Consider the following 21,436-nt stretch of genomic DNA (forward strand, 5'->3'; position numbering starts at 1 on the left):
ATTTAACTGTTGCTCCATATTTCCTCTAAGAGGGATTTGAAAGGAAAAAAGCTCCAGTGGCCTTATACTGAAAATAAGTATGTGATTTGCTTCTCAGGAGACAAGGGAAAGACAATTGTGAGCAGCACCCTCTGTTCTCTGACTCTGCTCACAATGAGGCATCACTGAGGCATGCGTGGAAAAAAAGCCTTGAAACCAGCAGGTTTTGGAGCACAAATAGCCCAGGAGATCTGTTAGAAAACACAGAAAATCTGGTTTGAAAAAAAACAAAAAAAAACAAAAAAAACACTTGGAATCTGCAGCTGCCTCTACTAAGCACACATATATAGCAGATAACTGTGTAAAGGTCTAACGTAGCCAAATCTAATCAACACTCATGCACCTGTGGACACACCTGTTATTGTACTGTTGCACTGAAAATGCACCTGGCTATTTCATTACATCGCTGTACTGTAACACCACCAGACTCTCTTTGGGATTTATTAGTTAAGGAGCCAAATGAAGAAGAGAGATGAGAGAGACCCAAACGGTGATAGAGAATGGCAATAACGCAGACAACATAAATGCTTCAGTTCACACACTGCTCATACTTGAAACACACAGGCACAGCTGCTCACGGAAGCAGCTATCCCTGACAAATACACAACCCACATAGACTCAGACTAATCCATAGTTCACTTAACAATAACTTGGCACTGTGCTCACTGAACTACAAGAAAGCATGTACTGTATGTCTGTGTGGTGGAGCGCAAGTGTGTGTGCGTGCGTAGGTTAAGTAAGGGTGAAGCAACACACACACACACACACACACACACACACACACACGCTCTTGCAAAGTTCTCCTCTCCACCCTGTAGTCTGAACATGGATGAGGAGAACAATAGGCTCCATGAACCCACCCTCAGTTCCCTCCCTTTCTCAGGAGACATATTTTCTTTAGTTGTTTGATTACTTTGAATGAATAATTACACCTCTGAGCATTACAAACTATGTGACCTTGTCTAAGAGAAGAACACTTGGGTTGAAGGCAGTGACAGTGACTGTTTGGCAAACCTTTTACTGTGATTTCAAAAAAAAAAAAAAATGTTCTTCATCAAGGCTCTGTGTATTTTTCTCTGCTTGTGTTGTGTCATGCAATGCCAGATAAATAAGTAGCCCTTGCATCATACTGTTGGAGAAATGCCATCAAAAAAGTTCAACGTCCTTTCAAATCTTCACATCAGCATTTCTGACAGACACAGCTCTTGAGTCAAATTCTCCTATGAGCCATTTCAAAGCACAACCTCTTCAAACAAACAGGTTCATTGCACGAATGGGATTTTGAAAAACTTGGATGGTTTTCAAAGAGAGCCCAGCCACGGTGCAGTGATGTTTGAAGAATATTACCACTGTTGTTTACACCACGTGGGCAGCAGCTCAAGCCCAACGCCCAGCATGTGACCGGCAGACCAACACAGAAGCACCGAACTTATGTCATCACATGCTTAACCGGTCAGAGGTAATCTGTCATGACTGGTAGACCCATTAAATATGAGAATGACATGCTGCCCTAATGCTGTGCTGATAATCCCAAATCATTGATATTCATGTCAAACATGAGGCCGACTGCCAGTCAAATAGGGTGAAGTCCAGACACGATGCAAACTCTTCATCAGTAGAGAGAATTTCCTCAAAGGAAGTAGTTGAAATACTGGTGATATTAAAAACAGATATAGCAAATAAACATAATAGAGGTCTTTTTATATTTCAAAAAGACATATCTGCCCAAAGTGTGCCTAAAAGGCTAAGATATTTAAACAGTGCTGTAGCTGCAGCCTGTCAGGAGTAAGCAAACACTTGGTTTCTGTTTGGCTGTTTCTCAGAATATTTACACAGACCATGTTATCTTGCTCCAAAAAGACCAAAGAATGTGTCTTAGTATGAGTGGGTTTATTTTCTAGTATAATCCCAGGGTAAATACATGTCAACCAAATTGACTGTTGTAGGTAACTATTTCCTTCCAAAGCAATTAGGCTTTGAATTTAATATCTTCCAGCTATCACGCTAAAGAATAAATACATCAGCATGTCAATGAAAAGATGAAAGGTCAACACACCAACACAGTAATCAACTGGTTGAAGAGAAGACCTCAGAGCACAGAAATGCACATCCTCATACACAGAAACTCCCACACAGATATATTATTAAAGGCAAAAGAACAGATGTATGCACACAATAGATACACAAATTTAAGACAGCCATCATATTCGACCCCACTAAATGAAACTACTTTTCAATTAGGGAACACAATACCCCTGAATTTATTGTTTCCGCTTGCGGCTTTGTGTTTGTGTGTGTGTGTGTGTGCGTGTGTGTGTGTGTGTGTGTGTGTGTGTACAGGCAAACATACACCCACAAATACACCAAAATGTTCAAGTTCAAGTCCAGTGACTATTGCTTAATGGCTGAGATTAATGACCCAGCACGATATAGACAGTGCTGAGTGTCTGGAGTGCAGCTAATCAACACGATTGTTGTGACATTTCCGACCAGCCATTATCTGCAATTGGCCGTAATTCCATGCTGCTGCTGATGACTTAATTTAGTGATCACCATAACGTAGAGACAGCATGGCTCATCTCCTCCAAGATGGGGCGCAGGGCTTAGCTCAGACCTCTCCCCTTCCTAATCCTCCTCTTTTCTTCTTCTGTAGTTCTTCCTCCCTCTGTCTCACTCTACTCTTTTCTGTCTCTCTCTGTCTCTCTCTGTCTCTCTCTGTCTCTCTCTCTCTCTCTCTCTCTATCTATCTATCTATCTATCTATCTATTCTGCTTCTGCCCAGAGCTGAAGCACCCTGTAGCCTGACAGTGTCAAATGCCCTTATGTCCTCAGAGGCACCTCTTCAAACAAAAAAAGCATTTCTTGTGCACTTCACTCTTGTGTCATTGTGTCTACCGAATACAAAAGTAAACATTACTGTCTTAGAGCAGAGTTATAATTATTCTCTTACACTTATGTAAATTTGGTTTCCTACCTGTTTTGTTTATATGGCTGGCAGCGCAAAAGGTTCGTCACAACTCAAGTATCACAACTAAGAACTATAAAGGAAATATATCATTAATGCATCCGCAGTTGGCCTTAGATTCTACAGCATTGGCAATGAAGGCCTAAAATAGACTACACAAGGCATCTTGCAGCAGGGTTAATAAAGGAAAAAATAAGAGAAAAATGGGATCTGAAGCAGATCAAAGAGAAAACACTCAAGCTTGACAACTAAATTGGAAAAACATGTCAAAAAGTGAAAGCTTTAGGGTTGTATAGCTTGAGAGAGTAATATTTCATATTGCAGGAAGCATGCCTGTGTGTGCATGTGTGTGCACATAGGTATAAGTAAAATGGCAATGCTGCCAATGTCTCCCTGAGACATGCCCAATAGGTCTGGGATCAGGGAACGAGCTAATTGGTCTCACTGCGCTGTCTTCCTCATGTGCCCCTATTCTTGAACACAAATGTACAAACAGACATATGTGCACTTCATACAATTGTGGCCTTACACTACAGTCACAACGTCTGAGTCTGTAAAGAACTCAGCTTACCTGTCCCCAGGTGAGCGAGATTAAAGCAGATGTAACGCTCTGTGTCATTTTAAACCGCACACTACGAACCTCGCTCTTTAATGTTGACTGGTGTAATGGATACTGTTAGGCGCTGTGGCTCAATACTTGCATTCTTGATACCACAATTCCCACTGATTGTGAAGGACAGCACCAGGCAGAATGGAATCTTGTCAGATACAACAGACATTTGGAGTCGCAGGTTCAGATGATTATCCGCACCTTCAATCTGCTGCAGTGGCAAAACAACTAACATGAAATGAGAAACATCATCATACTTCAATCCGGAAAAACAGGCTCCCGTATAAATACAATAGTGTTCAGAAACTCCACCGAAACTAACAAACAAGTGTGGCTAGTCTAAGCTGCACTAACTGCATCTGTTCCTTATGAGCCAAAGGATGTCTCTAACCATGATGAGGGGTGTTTCTTAAGACTTATGGGACAAGCATTTGGTTATTTTCGTATCAAAACATATCACTTGAATCACTATTGCATGTTTCCTAAACATGCAATCGGTTGATTGTGTTTGCATGTTCTACATTGGAGGCACTGTTCCCCTAACCATCAACAAACTCTCTTTCCTTTGAAGCCAGTACTGCGTTGTAAACCACAGAGGGGAAGAGAATAAAGCTTCTTCTACTTTAGCCAGTCTCCCCCATAAACCATCTGCAGACGAGCAGGAGGAAAACAGAAGGACAGAGGAGATAAAAGAGGAAAAAAAAGGGGAGCAAGAAGCGGTGGGAGATGGGGGTGGTTTTGACAGAGGGCTGAGAGGAGGGAAGTGTGGAGCCGCTTATGCACCCTGCCACCCTGCATCACCAAGCACCCAATGATGGATGAATAGGAGCACATCCCAATAATAGAAATGACTTGGGCACCGTGCAGGATCATTAGCTGAGTAACAGCAAGCCTTTGGGAGATCATAAGAATATGTGTGCCTCTAAGTATATTTACGTGTGTATGTTAAATTCTCTTTAGTTCAGCAAGGTTTCATTTGTCAACCTGCTGAGCAGCAAACCTACAGGGAGTGCGTGCCAAATGTGTCTCTATTTCTAAGGTAGTATCAAGGCCTGAGGATTTGAGTGAAAACACCAAATCTGTAAACCACAATTCAACCCTTTAACAGCATTCCCTAATATTTCTTCCTCTGTGCACTCGTGTCCTGTTTTCTCGGCCTCGTTACAACTCTTGATCATCAGTTATGATGCAAACTTCGAATCAAATGGTTATTTGCCGGAGACAAAGCTGGTCATATATTTGCCTAACGTGGCGGCGGCAGTCTCTGTAGCACAGAGATAAAAATGGACAATAAATCAGGGTAAACAAACAGATGGCTGGAACAAACAGAGCAGTAAGAGAACAGAAGGGTTGAGATGGAAGAGGAAACACAGGTATCAGAGACCTGCACAGATTGACGCTTCTGCTCCTAAAACGCTCATCTGCATATACCATTTAAGGACTAAACAGACGGGTTTCCACGTTTTAGACCATTAACTTTAACAAGGCGCATACATTTTACATTATTCCAGCAAAACATAGCCTTTTGCAACTTCTTCACTATACTTTAATAAGTCATAGCTTTATGCAAGAGAGTTGAGAGCAAAGCAGCAGCTTATTTAATATAAGAAACAAATGGCATCAGTCATTTTTGACATCTATGATTCCTTATAGTTTAAGAGTTCATATTTCTGATTTTTGGAGCTGATTCTCAAATCACATATGTTGTACTCGAATCCTTCAATAAATTTCAAATAAGCTCTGTTCAACTGCAAAATCTCATAATAAATAAAACAAAAATAAATGAGTTAAAAAAAATAAAATAAAAAAAAAAAAATGTACACACAGAATCTGGTCCCTGGGCTGATTGCCTGGAATGCAGAAAAACAGTCTGAAAATGACTAACACGCTTTACAAACAGTCATCAGTTACTAATGTGCTTAATGGACTAAAACATGAAAAACAATTGTGCTGTCCTTTAAGTCTGGGGTGTCTGAGAGTTTGCTATTTTCTGGAGTTTTTTTAGTTTGTGGTAAGCCACTGAATGATCATCTACCATATGCAGCTACATGACAGCATCAGCAATGTCTAATTCCTGGAAGCCAGTGTAGACTCATGGTCCCCTTCTCATCCACAAGCCGCTGTTTAGTGGAAATGTGACTCAGCAGAGGTGAGTATGTCATCAGCTGCATTGCTGGAAAACCGCAGCAGCTTTTAGGTCACAAATACACCCTGCTTAAGTGTGTGTGTGTGTGTGGGGGGGGGGGGGGGGGGGGCTGAGATCCACATATGTTTTTTTACAATATATGTGATTATTTCAGTGGAGATACAGGAGGCAGAGAGGAAGAAAATGATGCTGCAGAACATTAGTTTGTGTTGTGTGTTTTCCTTTCGTTTGATTTTCATTTCTGGCATCTGTGATTTGTAAAATGTATTATTGATTTCATGTGTATTTAATGGTTGCTTGCTGTGCATTAGTTGTCTTCCTTCAGCGAGAACAAGACAAGCAGTATGATGAATCAACAAAGATGATGTTGGTTGCAACAGATCCTTAGAAGTTGACGAAGAAAGCACAATCAGCGAACACCGTGGGTGGCAAGCACTGTCACCCCATAGTGTGAAGGTTCTGGGATCTTTCTCCCCTTTTGTCATATTATGGCATTCTTATTGTAACGGAAATTTTTGCAGCACGACTAAACCTTCACTACAATACCAAGAGACTTTGCTATAATAAGGATTTTAGTCACTGTGCTACAACAACTGAAATAACTTAGAGATGATGATTTTCTGAATCCTAAAGTTCAACAACTTCATTTCACAAATACTAATAAATAACAGCAAAGCAACCGTCAAGGCCTTACATTAGCATAAAACACGCACCTCACATGTCAATACGCATTGTAATCGCAGCACTGAAAACAAAAAAAAAAAAAAGCCTGTATGTTTCATGACAAGAGGCTCTATTTCTTTTCACTTCCACATGTCCACTCCTGAGCCATCCTGTGCTGACCTGCTGTGAGGGGTCACACAGATCAACAGATGGGTGGGTGGCTGTCAAGAAGAATCTGAACTTTATCCATCATTTGTGCGTGCATGTGTTTGTGCGCATATGTGCATGTGCTGAGCGCCTGTGCCTGTGTCTGTGTCTGCATGTGTGTTTACTCCTCAGCCTAGTTGTGGCGCCTGTCAACTTAAGCGTGGAATTAATGTGAGCTGTGCCACTCTGTCACCTTGTAAGGAGCCCTTTGACAAACAAGGGCAGCCTGGCCATGCAGACAGCAGCAATGCAAAAGTCCTAGATTAGTCAAGAAGCCTGATATCATGAAAGTAGAACAAGCCCAGCTGTTGGCTCTCACTGGACTAGCTCTAAGCAACACCGTTTACCAAAGCCAAAATTTACACCTTTCAAGAGAGATTTGAGCCAGTTCACTTCTTCCTCAGCCAAAGCTGAGCCATTTTGCTTGGGTATTGGATTCATCAACCTGGGGTTGTATTCATAAAGATCCTAAGAATCCTCACAGAGAGCATCTAACTTAGCTTAACACTTTCAGCCAGGAGTCTTCACTTAAGAGTAATTTAGGACCAATCTTACCACACATCTGAGCAGGAAAAGAAAAAACTCTTTATCTCAGTGAGGATATGGGCTACCCCCCATTGCTAAGCGTCACAGGACTGGTTGTCAAAACAAACAAAAAAAACAAAAAAAAAAACAAAAAAAAACAAAAAAAGCTCCACGCACAAACAAAAGTACATGATACTGATATGGTATGCCTTTTCCTTTCTTTGAAAAAAAAAAACAGGGCTATTTTTTGTATATTTCACCATAATTGCACCCACAAGCTTAATGTATTCAAAAGTAACTGGTGAAAAATGGCCCAGCTGTTTATAGTCTGCAATGGAAACAACTTGTACATTGATGCTGTGGTACCTCTTTCTACTTAGCCTACCTCTTTGTTTTCTGATGGTGCGATCCATCACTTGCTCAACAACACCGGGGAAGCCTGATATGGCCATATATACCTTTTAGTGAGCCTGCAAGGTGGAAACGAAATAAACTGTTATGTGAGGTGAGGTTTTGGGAAGGCTGTACTAATTGTTTCCGTATCACTCTGCTGATGGAAGATTGCAACAGATATAAGTGATCACTGCCGTATTGTTATATTTTCCCAGTTGCCAAATACCTCTGATGATGAGATAAGGAACCTTTTTAATCCCTGAAGGGAAATTCAGATAGTCTTGTAGCAAAATAAATAAGTAGTAAGTAGTAAAAATAGTGAATAATTGATATGAGTGCATCTGTAATAAGATTAAATGCAAACATTATTCCTGCACAATCTAATCTACAAGGTTTGAGTAACTCACTGTCATCCAGAGTTTTGAGCACATTTATTTTCCCTCTTTGACTTCCCAGCATTTTCCCAGAAACTCCTAAGCCTCTTAAAAGTCCTGCTCCCTACTCCTGTCAGTTTTCCAACAAAGACCTCTTTTAAGGATTAAGATGCTTCATAAATAACTTTTATCTTTAGTAGGGTCTCCTCTTAAATGATAATAGAAATTGATGAGAAATGTCCACAATTCTAAGAATTCCCTAGGAGCTACTCTATAATTGGTGCAAAGGCAAAAAAGACTGAATCCAAAAGGTATGTTAAAACTAGGTCTTTCAGAGCAGGTTAAGACATTTCACCACTCCTCTTGTTTTCTGTAATGTAGATGTACAGGTTGTACACCAGTTTGACCACATTCTTCTTCAGTGACCCCATCTTCTAGACATGTAAAGGAATTCAGTGAATGTACAACTACGTGAAAGTGATTTCCCTGATATAGGTTTCAGTGTGACAAATTGACTGGAATTATAATAGGTTAGGACACCTTAAGGCCATGCCACACTGAAACCACTTTTCAGTTACAGCACATGTGACAGAGCTATGACTGACTGACTGGCATACAAATACTGGGCTATGCATGATACTGTAAGCTGTTTTCCTACATCAAGGCAAACGTGCGAGAAAAACAATGCAACCACATATGCAAGAACAAATGCCATGTATGGAACAGGAACCTTGAAAATAAATCCATAAGATGTTTTCGGAAAACTAAAAATGTTGTTTTCATGCTGTGTTTAAACTGTGACACTGATGGTCCTCTGTATCATTTTATTGTCAAAATGTGGACACTAACTGAAGAGCATTCAAAAAAAAAAAAAAACAAAAACAAAAAACAACATAAGCAAAAAGGTTGGAATTGAAAAATGAAAGAAGCAACTCTCTTCTTCAATTTTTCACCATGATCTCCCAACACTAAACTGTCTGCCTGATAAGGTTGGTAACAATACAGTAGTGAAACTTGCTAACAGTTCATGCCATGGACACCAAATCCAAAATAACTGCATTCCACAGATCACCATCCTCAGATAAACAGTCAAGTCCTCACATGGATCATGCCAATTTGTCAACAGAGATCAGGGAATATTTCAAAACTTATTATTTTTGGTTTCAACTGATAATGTAATGAAACTGTAACAGCACGTGTACCGACACTTTGAAAACATGTTCTTAATCCAGCAAACATTATAAACCAGACAAACACTGTGACAACAGATGGCTAAACGTGATCAGGAAATACAAATATACAGAGCTTGCTCAGCCAGCTGTAATTTAAGTATGAGTTAGGGTAAAAGGATAACAGGAAGTGTATAGGAACTGCTGTCCTAAATATATGAAACATGACCAGGTCATCACCTCTGAAGCAGCTGAGGATTTTTCACTCAAGTCCGGACAGACGGAAAACCTCTGTGGTTCAAGACAAGTAAAACAGAGCTTGTCTTTACCGTCCCTTTTGTAGGAATACGTCATATCCAAAAACTATTCAAACCATCTGTCTGGCTATTGTATGGCAGGCTTGAATGACTGGTACTAGTAGATACTCTAGCGATTACATCACTACAATGCTAGGATTGCAGAGAGACATGTCGTTCTGCTTACTTTAAACAGTGAGTAATGTGCATGTGATGTCTTGAGTCAATTTGCTCAAAGATCTCAGAGAACAGGCGATGGGCTGGCTGCTGCAGAAGCCTGCAGGGCAAATTTGTCATTTTGTGTGTGTGTGTGTGTGTGTGTTGCCTTAGAAAAACACAAGCAAAAATACCTGACAACCACAGACTCACAAGTGCAAAGAGTTCAAATACTTTTCTCATTTCTGGATCAGGAAGAGTTGGCCTGGGTTTGGCTTATTAGCAGAAAATAAGACAAAGCATTCATCAGCAAAATCCTAAGTAGGCAGGCTGTCAAGCACCAGTCACTGTTCAATTCAATTCAATTTTATTTGTATAGCACCAAATCACAATACAAATCATCTCAAGGCACTTTACAAAAACAAAAAGCCCAACAAATCCCTTATGAGCAAGCACTTGGCGACAGTGGAGAGGAAAAACTCCCTTTAACGGAAGAAAAAACCTCCAGCACAACCGGGCAACTGTGAGCTCACTATCTCCCTCTGCAAACCAAGAATAAGAGCTGCGAGTCAAATGCACTGTAAGCAACATGTCCTCCCAGTGTCCTCAACTTTTAATAAAGATCGGGCCCTTGGGTGTATGCAACAGCTACAGATGCGTCAGCTGACTTAACAGGGATAAGATTGGACCCGATCAATAACCTGTTAGGCAAGCTAAAGAGCAAAGCAAGCTAAATTGGTTGGGCTGAGATCTTGATAGCTATGAATTCTAATGAAGCCACTCACAAAACCTCATCTCCACTAAGCATGACATTTCAGCATGGAGGAAGCAAGGTGTACACATTGCATTAATAACACAGTGAGAAAAATGGCTGACTCCAATGTCCCTCATCAGTACAAATGCATTTTTAGATTGACTTCATGACTCAAAGAGGGTTTGTTTTTCATCCATGCAACCATTTGTATTAATATAATTTCATCCAGTCCATGTCTAAACAGCTGTGAACAACTTTGGTCATGTCCAGTCAAACCAATAGTGAAAGCTTAATTTAAGCAGCAATAACGTGTCTGGCTTAATCGGATCATAACTTAAACATATGGGATCAGGACTTTCACCGAGATGTTGTCATCAGTGTGAGCAGAATGGGCCGAGATCGATTCTTTGAGATGGAGGACCACAACTAAACAGCTGAGTGGGCTGCACTGGAAGGAGGAGTATTGACGAAGGTCCCATCAGCACAGGCAAAGGGCCAGGTCTGAAGTACCACAGCCAACCAGGAGGATGAACTGAAATTGAGTCTTCTCAACTCATTTATTTCCCAGAGCGTACAGAAAGATCCTAACTGAACGGACGGAAAGACGTGCAAGTCCACAGCATACTGATAGGCAATTCGTCTTAGTCTTTTCGTTACCCTCGAAAATATACTCCGGAGATCTATGAGGGAATGAATCCAGCAAAGTCAAAACAGCACCACCTTTACATACCCCTTCGCTGCCGCAGAAAAGAGATATAGAAAACTATGAACAAAATTAGAGAGGTGATACTGTGGAAGCATTCAAAAGCACGGAGGAGGATGCCCGCTGTCTTTCTCTATGATTGTGTCTGGCCTCAGAAGTGGAAACCAATTCCGATGTGCTTTAATTTTTGATCATCATGCATGCTTGCATACACTCACAGATACACATACACACACACACACACACACAGATATAGATATAGATATATATGTATATATATATCTATATATATATCCAGCAAAGTCAAAACAGCACCACCTTTACATACCCCTTGGCATATATATTGCAGTCAGACCACACAGGCTGGTTACTTACAGACATGACTGGAAATACTGACTGTGGGGTTAAGACTGAAATAGTGAGTGTCAGCTTAATGAACAGTAAACAGAATCATATCAGTCACAACAGAGAATCAATACTATTATCTTGTTTAATGATAAAATCTTTTTCAGCCCAAGATCATTATTGTCTTTGAGCTCTATCTCCGATTCTTCTCCTGCTATTCTTACTATGTTTCATCTTCCCTCTCCCTTGTATTGTCAGCACTCCTCCCTCTTTGACCCCGTTTTCTTTGCTCTAAACCTGTTCATCATCTTTTTTTTCTCCCATTTAAATCCAATGCATCCTTCAAAAGAGAATCCCTCTCAGGGAAATTTCCGAGGCCAGGGTGTGCCAGCTGCCTCTTCTGTCTGTTCCCGTTATTGGCTCTGCTGCAGCACCGCAGGGATGGTTCATACAGACCGTGCCAAAAACAAAGCCCCCAAATAGGCTCTCCACAGAGGACAGGCAGGCAGTTAGTGTGCATCTGGAGAAAACTCAGGTCAATCAACTATCAGATAATCTATCCCCTATATGCCTCTGTCCACACCCACACCTGCGTATTGATTCATGACAGTCGGTTTTCATCACTCTCTCTCTATTTTCACAAAAAATTACATCCTCACAGCCATATGAATTAATGCAACCACTAGAACACTTACTCTGGCATAGCTTCATACATCATACAGGGATGGACAAAAACATCCTCTGCAAAAACAATGCGTGGTTTTATTTAGAAAATGAAAGGCTGGTGAATATACTGAAACCATTCTTTACTTTATCACCATTTTCTCCTTATCATCCACAATAAAATACCTTGTTTGCTTCTAATTGTGGCAATTTGCATTTTTGCAGAAAAAAACATAACTTCTCCTGGTACCTGGTAACAAAAAAAAAAAAAAAAAAAAATCAGTAAAAATCTGTTTAATTAATATGTCTTCTTCTACAGGGTGGGCCATTTATATGGATACACCTTAATAAAATGGGAATGGTTGGTGATATTAACGTCCTGTTTGTGGAACACATTAGTATATGTGAGGGGGCAAACTTTTCAAGATGGGTGGTGACCATGGTGGCCATTTGGAAGTCGGCCATCTTGGATCCAACTTTTGTTTTTTCAATAGGAAGAGGGTCATGTGACACATCAAACTTATTGGGAATTTCACAAGAAAAACAATGGTGTGCTTGGTTTTAACGTAACTTTATTCTTTCATGAGTTATTTACAAGTTTCTCTTTGTTCACAGCCATTGACATGTCGAAGAGGTTAACACGTGATGAGCGGATCGAAATTGTGTTGATATCTGGTGAACGCAGTAACCGGGTCATTGCAGCAGACTTCAATGCAAGACACCCTACGAGACCACCCATCTCCCATGCTACAGTTAGCAAACTGCTTGCTAAGTTTCGTGAAACTGGTTCAGTGTTGGATTTGCCAAAATGTGGACGCATGAAAACTGTCACTAATGAGCAAACATCAGTGGCTGCCCTAGCTTCATTCAGCAAGAGCCCACAGAGTAGCACTCGCCGCATGTCACTGGAGAGTGGCATTAGTCGAACATTCCTTCGGCGGATATTAGCTACTCACAAATGGCACCCTTACAAACTCCAGCTACTGCAGCATCTCAACGAGGATGACCCAGATCGGCGCACACAATTTGCAGAATGGGCAAAACAAAAATTGGAACAGGACCCTCAGTTCACGCAGAAGATTTTGTTCAGTGATGAGGCAAACTTTTATGTGAATAGTGAAGTTAACAAACAAAACCACCGCTATTGGTCTGACACTAACCCACATTGGATAGATCCCTCCAAGACTGTTGGAACAAAAAAAGTGATGGTATGGTGTGGTATATGGGGTACAAAGATAGTGGGGCCATTCTTCATCAATGGAAACCTCAAGGCCACTGGATATTTGAAATTGCTACATGATGATGTGTTTCCCTCTTTATGCACTGAAGCTGGCACGTTCCCTGAGATTTTCCAGCAAGATGGTGCACCACCACATTATAGGTGTCACGTCCGAGCATTCCTAGATGAACAGTTTCCTGAAAAGTGGATTGGTCATCGTGGGCCAGTTGAATGGCCCCCAAGGTCTCTCGATCTGACCCCCTTAGACTTTTATCTTTGGGGTCATCTGAAGGCAATTGTCTATGGTGTGAAGATACGAGATGTGCAGCACCTGAAACTACGGATACTGGAAGCCTGTGCTGGCATTTCTCCTGTGGTGTTCATCTAGGAATGCTCGGACGTGACACCTAGTGTGTGAAGAGTGGGAGAAGAGGGTTGCATTGACAATCCATCACAATGGGCAGCACATTGAACACATTTTATAAGTGGTCAGAAACTTGTAAATAACTCATGAAAGAATAAAGTTACGTTAAAACCAAGCACACCATTGTTTTTCTTGTGAAATTCCCAATAAGTTTGATGTGTCACATGACCCTCTTCCTATTGAAAAAACAAAAGTTGGATCCAAGATGGCCGACTTCCATATGGCCACCATGGTCACCACCCATCTTGAAAAGTTTGCCCCCTCACATATACTAATGTGTGCCACAAACAGGACGTTAATATCACCAACCATTCCCATTTTATTAAGGTGTATCCATATAAATGGCCCACCCTGTATAAAAATGATTGCAAAACGAAAAGAATGACTTGAATGAATTAATTTAGGTTATTGTTCCTAATGATACAGGAGATGCCAGGCTCTGTTATGTTCATCCACTGTTCCAACTGACCCACTACCTGTGCCGAGAAGCTTGCTGTTGGAGAGAGACCAATTAGGAGTCAGACTGAGGAAAAGAGAGCAGGAGTGTCTGATGAAGAGAGTGTGTGTACACACATTTCAAAACTGCATATGCATTTCCACCAGCAGCAACCTGGAGACACTGCTGCTGCTGACGCCGCAGCACAACCACTCAGCGAGTTGAAAGAGGCAGTCTCGGTGAATCAGCACACACTCATCTCTACTGCCTTTAAACATGCCTGCCAAGTCATGGTGGCCGCCAGAGAGAGCCACAGCTCATGTGAAAATGCTGTCTTTGTTCTTGGCCCGTTCATTATCTGCAATGCGGCTCCATGGACAGTGTTAGCGAAGGAGAATGAAGAAGGATACCCTAGTCCTTGCACACGTGGGGGGAGATTTGTAGAGGTTTGCCGTTAGCTGATGGTTCCAAGACGGTAAACCGATGCAGGAATCATTAGATAAGTGATCATATGGGCAAACTTTTCATTCTCCTTCTGTCATTCACTTTTGCTTCCGCACTAATTGACTCTGTCTCACATCCACTGCAGAAATTGAGACAAAAAAAAAAAAAAAAAACATGCAAGACAGGAGGAGACAGAAGTGTGAGCTTGTGTCAGACACAGGGAGTGAACCAGGACAGTGTGAGGTGGGGCTGGGCTATGCAGAAGGGCCACTCCAGGCAGGGATGGAGGGATGAAAAACAGCGGTCAAGGCGTGCTTTGGTATTCACAGCAGCCACTGTCGTCTGGGGTTTTCAGCATTCCCTATCCGCCCTCACCGTGGCTCTCACTGTCGGCCCTCGTCACTCACAGGCTGGCAGGGCGAGGGGCGGGGAAGTATGACAGGTTTGGGGAAGGAGCAGGGAGAGCAGCCAGCAGGAGGGGGATGATGGGTGGATGTCATATCAGGTGTACAGCTGCAATACACACACACACGCACACACGCACACACGCACACACGCACACACAGACACACAGACACACAGACACACAGACACACAGACACACAGACACGCACACACGCACACACGCACACACGCACACACGCACACACGCACACACACACACACACAGAAAATAGGACGCGGCAGAGAGCACAGAGAAGGGTGCCAGCAAAGCTCCATTTGCACTTTGAATACTGAACGGCCTCCATGTTTAGATTCACAACAGGAGCATGATGTGAGAGGAAGAACAGCATTCAAGATTATTATGCAACCCATGACTTTTCACTATATCCAGGATGGAGTGGGTCATTAAAAAATTTAATATCACTTCATAAAATAAGAATGAATGTCTAACTATCATGGTCTCTGTAAGTCTCTGTAACTGTGAAGTTTTGGTTTCTGATGAACTCAAAGCATAAACAGAAATGTACTGACACAATCAAGGGCTTCAGTGTAGATGCAGATGTAAAAAGGCAGCAGCTGGAACAGAAGTTACATTTACTGTGGGGAGAAGGAGCCACAGAATCAGAGAGATCTTGACAACTCCTCTCAGCAGGTTTAGAGCAGCTTAGTCACAGAAGGCCTGACCGCACTGTGGGGGGAACCACATTAACACAGACTGTATGCTTTTACCGCTCTGCTATGCTGATGACAGCAAATGCACGCAACATGCGTCAACTTCAACATGACCTCCAGCAAGACAAGAAAAAGTGTGTCAATTCTGGAGAGAAGAAAATTATTAGCAAAAATTAGCAAATTACTTCATGTCATTCAGGTTAGTTAAATAATATAGGGATGTATGTCCATTTATTACACTTTGTAAAGATGGAGACAGCAGGTACTCCACCCCAAAGAGCCTTGATAGGCAAAAATGGAAAACATATCATTAACACAAGTAGTCCTGCAATAATTAGTTGATTAATCAATTAGTCGCTTGATAGAAACCTAATTGGCAGCTATGTTTTTAAAAAAAAAAAAAAAATCAAATGACCATTTAATAAGCAAAATACCAAATATTTGCTGGCTCCAGCTTCTCAAATCTGAGGATTTATTGGGTGATTGTGAGACTTCACTGTAAAATGAATATTGCTTGTTTTGGACTGACACTACAAAACAAGGCAATTAAACATATTATACTGGGCTGTGGGAAATTGTTTCACACGTACTAAAATTTTTCAGACAAGAAATTCAATTTGTCAGTATGAAAACAATTCTTAGTTGCAGCCCCGAAAACAAAACAAGTTCAGTTTGCGCAACTCACTTTGCTCAGCTGCTTTGGTGCAGCCACACGTAAACCATGGCAGAATGCAACAAGATAAGGCAGACTTTCAGGTTGCTGTCAAAAGGTATTATGGAAAAAGGTATAGTGTAGTGTAAAATGAAAACACTTCATCTCATACGGAAGCATTGAACATCACAGCTTGGTGACATACAAGACTATATGTGGATGCAAGGACAAGGAAAGGGTCCTCTGTTGAGGAAAGTCTAACAGGTGAAATAAAGGACCCACTGCAATGATCTCCCACTCAATTATTCAAGCTCATTGTAACCCGGATTCCTTATGGCTCCTTTTGTCCTCAGGATCCTTTTCTAGTCTCTATAGTAAAGAAAGGACAGCATGCTTGAAAAAACATCTGTTACAAAACTGCCTGTAAATTCTTCATAATTGTATGTGCATATCAGAATAAAAGCCCCAAGTGGCACACCCTAAGCACTCCAGTTATCCACAGTTCTCTTTCCTAAATGATAATGGTAATAAAACAAAACTGAAAGCAGCTCATTTTATTGTCTCTACTTGGGTATTAAGTGGAGTGTGATTGTATGAAATTAGACATATAATCACAATCATTTCTCACTAGATACAGAACGAAGTGCCAGGTTCCTGACATACACTCAAAATATAAAGTGTAGCTAGAAGAGTCCTAGTAATTTTCAGGACTCTTAAGGGAAACTTTTATGCGTTAAAGGGTAAAAAAAAAAATTTTATTACTGAAAATTAAAATATGTTGGGGCTCCTTTAGAAGATATCCTTTGCACCTTTATTGGCCAAGAATGAACACAGGTGTCAGAATTAAATAATTCGTTCATTAAATGGTCCATCCATTAAGCTCCATGAGGCTAAAACAAGCAGATCTAAGTCTGTTTACAGCATTAATCAATGAGATGCCCACTCACGTCTCTAAGCTACAATAGGTATCTGCGTATCACTACCCCTCTGCTCTCAATCATCCCCTCAAGGTTACTGCCGTGCGCCTCTCATAGGATGAGAGCTGCATACTGAGTCCATTGGCTGGTCTGGAGCCAGAGCATCACCAGAGACAATCTTCAGTTTTCTGTCCCAACTGCACAAGAGAAGTGGAATGAAGTCTCAGCTGCAGTGTGGGTTTAAACTTATATTTGACTAAGGAGCTGCAAAATCAACTGTCACAGCAGCTGGGTGCAATTACTCCCTTCACTGGAAAGCACTAATGGGAGTAAGACTGAAGAAAGGTTGTGCGCAATTTTAAAGATTTACTTAGAGGGTAATGTAGCTGATGGGGAAGAAAAAGGAAATACAGAGCAAACAGGTGATGAAAGAGGAATTAGAGTAAGAGTACAAAGGCAAATTGGAGAATTGGAATAAAATAAAAAATGGTGGTTAAGGAAAAGAAAATAGGAAATGATCGGGGAACGGCAAAACATAATGATAAAATACAATCGACAATGGAGAACATGGCAATGAGTAAGAGCAACGTGGTCAAACAGGTAGTAGGTAACCTTTTTTGCTGTGTTGTGCAAACACGAGGCATACAGGCGACACTGTACTCTGACAAGTTTACAACTTTGTTTTTGAAACAGACACACAAACCTCAGTTTAACACCAAACTTCTCAGACTCTTAGCATCTATCCTCACCCCCAACTTCACAGCCTCCTGAGAATACAAGTTTACATCCACACGGGACAGCTAACATCTGATCCACCCATCAGCCACCTCATCTTGGCACGGAGCAGCCATCAATGATGGATGACACATGAATTAATCATGAGAGAGGAGGCAGAGATATAAACACACAGTGAGGGCCCAAGGGGAACACAGGAGCCTGCACACGTCAAACTGTAGCTCAAGCATCACTTAGCATACAACTAGCATTACACAACACAAGGTCAAGAGAAAATGCAGGAAGCTTTTAACAGTGTGAATGTTCTAAAACTGGCATAATAAACTTTTACTTCACTTGATTTCTAATATCAAAATTCAGACAAAAACTAGAATAAACTTCATGCATTAACATTTCCTAGCTAAGTGAAATTAAAAGCTCACAACATATGTTATTAGAGGTTTTTGTTAGTCCTTGCTCATTGGATAGAACATTAATGCTCAAAATGAATCTTAATATTGCGATTCTGATTTTAACCACCAATCACCAGCCAAATCTAATGTACAAGAGAAAGATAGATTTCCCTACAGGAAACCAACATAAAGCAGAAATGCTCAACAATCATGGTGTGAAGTCATGACGCCAGGCTAGTGAAGCATCCTGGGTATTTAAGGATATGGGCCTAATTGATTCAATTAGTCTTGGACTCACATTAATGCTGCAAGCAGACTGACACTGTCTAAGCTGGCAAGGCAACCATTACCAAATCCCTGCTAAGTGTTTTCAAAGTGCCACACTGAGCAGGGCCCCTATTAAATCCATCCACCCTCACTAACATAAACACACAAACAGCTTCTGTCCACATGACTAGTAGAGTTTGACTGTCACCAGATTGATTGTGGCATCTTACACGCACCTAATAGCCATGTGTGTGAACCCACATCTAAGCGCAAATATGTTTCTAGTGAATCAGGTGATAACACACACACAAATCCAAATGAAAAAAAGCTTTCAGCTGAGGGGACAGACGCAGATGCATGTAAAGTAAGAGTGACGACTATATGAATGTCTTCCAGTACTGTACACAAGCCCACAAGAGGACAGCCAACACTTGTGCATGGATGCAAAGATTACAGGCTGAGTTCAGACAGGCTTAATGACCAGTCATGGCCTATGTTGTGGTACATGCAGATCTTGGCACTATGGACAAGCACTCCTAAACACAGCATTTCCCTCACTTGTGTTGTTTAGCAGGGTTGTGCTGCAGCAAAAGCACTAGTAGAAATGTGTGTGTCCACATGAATGAGCTGGAGGCATGTAGATACACAGCTAAAGGTATGATCAAATCAGCTGAAAAAAAAAAAAAAAACCTCCAATACATATACTACAGAAGACTGCGCGCGCGCGCGAACGCACACACACACACACACACACACACCTGGTCCTTCAGCACACAGCCATACAGTAGGGCTTATTTATTCATGATACTAGTTACACCTCCCCTGATCACTCTGGTGCAATAAATCTTTACACACCTGCGGCAGGTTTGGTTGTGTATGTGGATTAGTGAATGAGGGGGGCCAAAGGTCACTGATTCAAAAAAAAAAAAAGAGGATGGGCACGGGCATGCGCGCACACACACACACACAGACACAAAGACAGAGACACACAAAGACACACAGAGACACACAGAGACACACAGAGACACACAGAGACACAAACACACCTACCTGGTTTCACGGTTTTCAGGCGGATGGGCTCCCGAAAGTGGCGAATGACAGCCAGTGTGTCCCGGTTGGTGAGTCCGCTGACTGGGGTGCCGTTCACCTCCAGCAGCACGTCCCCGCTGCTGGGAAGCCTCCCAGCGTGACAAACCATCGCTTCCGAAACTATGTGTCCGAGGTACGGGAACTCTCCCATCTCAGCGCCACCTCGCACCTCCGCTACCGCGATCAACTCGCCGGAACCCCCCCACGACACGGTGCACTCCTGCACTTTTGTGGACCAGTGCTTCTTCTTTTTCAGTGTCTTGGACATTGTTGGTAATCTCTTGTAAACCCGAAAGCAAGTCCAAGAATGATTGTCCTTCAGAGTAAGACCCGCTTCTGATCCTAAGACGCAATGACGCACGGAAAAATCATTGCAGACTAAAGAAGTTCGGGCTGATTTGTCGTCATGTATTCCATTCCAGGAAAAACAAGTCCTCTTATCAGATCAAACTCCTGGCGCGGACGATCGGTGCTTCCATTGAATTACTCGAGCATCACCTGTCTGCGACTGGGATGCGAGAGCAGCTGCGTCAGTGTCGCATTGAAGCGGAAAGTGCTGGTTTTGATGTTGGGGCGTCTCGATCCCTACACCCAGTTTGTGCGCTTAAAAGCAACAGCAGCTTCCTCTAACCTTAACGCCTTTAAAGCAGGACGGATCCTGTGCGCACAACAGCGTGTCAGTTCCCAAAGCGTGACAGACAATATATTCCACTTAAGGACTTCAGAAAATGCCAGCCGAATAGATAACACTGCCGAGAATAGACTTCAGTCAAACACTGGAAAAGCTCGTAAACAGATTTTTGTCAATATTTATCAGCTGCCGAGCAATTCTCCGCTCACTGACAGGTCTTCATCTAAACGTACTGAAGAAGTAAGTTTACTCTGCGCACCTGTCCTGCTTTCCTGCCCTCCTCCGCGGTGACATCAGCAAAGCAGCCCTTGGAAACGGAAAAACATACCTGGTCCTCCTGTGAACCGGGCGGTTTTCTGATCCACTGAAAACACAGCCTGCTCGTTTCGTTCCGCTGCGCGCTCCGCGCTCTCCCCTCTCCTCTGCTTCTCCGGAGGCACTGAGAGGATTTTTCTTACTAAAACTACGCAGCACCATGCAACAGACGTGATCCGCTTAAGCTTCACTCCATAACTTTTTTTTTAATGGTTTTCCGCGTTGCTTTCTTGATTGCAGGGGTTTCTGTCCAATCAGAGGTTGGGGGACGGTACATAAAAAAAAACCTTTCAGTTGAACCAATGGTGAATGGCAAGAGGCGGGTCTCCTGTGACTGGGAAGCGCTGGATTTGTTTCCATGGTGTGTTTAGCAAGGCGGAGTTCCCGCACTGAGACGTGGGTTATATTTTCACATGGGAGTTTGAGTGGATGACGGTGGACCTACAGTTTTTGTACAATTGGTCTGCTGTCTGAATTGTTTTAGATGGGTTCTTAATGCAATAAGCTGCAGTTTCCAGTGATTTTTGAGCTTTGTTATGTAGTGGTACCTCCGTGAAGTAGAAGTTTGGAGAGTTGCGACCTTTCCTGCTCTCAGATCCGAGGAGGGGACTATTTGTTGAAGGCGATTTTTTGCACAATTCTGCCCCCTTGTGACTGCACTAGTCATTGCGCACCTATCAGCAACCCTGATGCCGCTGTAGTCTTTCACTTCATTCCTTACAGATAAACTCACAACATAAATATACACAAACTAGAAAACATTAGACATTACGTGTACACCACAGCATTGA

The 21,436-nt window shown here is 42.0% G+C and overlaps 1 protein-coding gene across 3 annotated transcripts in view; it reads right to left on the bottom strand.

Annotated features, from left to right (window-relative positions):
- magi3a (membrane associated guanylate kinase, WW and PDZ domain containing 3a) overlaps window positions 1-20,868 on the bottom strand; it is a 103,852-nt gene extending 82,984 nt beyond the window's left edge. For 2 of the 3 annotated variants that reach the window (XM_026331828.2, XM_026331827.2), the window contains exon 1: window positions 19,661-20,868. In XM_026331828.2, coding sequence (XP_026187613.1) covers window positions 19,661-19,967 — 307 coding nt within the window. In that variant the 5' untranslated portion in view covers window positions 19,968-20,868. The remainder of the gene's footprint in view (window positions 1-19,660) is intronic. The other variant, XM_026331829.2, reaches the window with a different exon arrangement.
- Window positions 20,869-21,436: the final 568 nt, after the last annotated feature.

This window comes from Mastacembelus armatus, chromosome 7 (genome assembly GCF_900324485.2).
Source record: "Mastacembelus armatus chromosome 7, fMasArm1.2, whole genome shotgun sequence".
In the NCBI taxonomy this organism is placed as follows: Eukaryota; Metazoa; Chordata; class Actinopteri; order Synbranchiformes; family Mastacembelidae; genus Mastacembelus; species Mastacembelus armatus.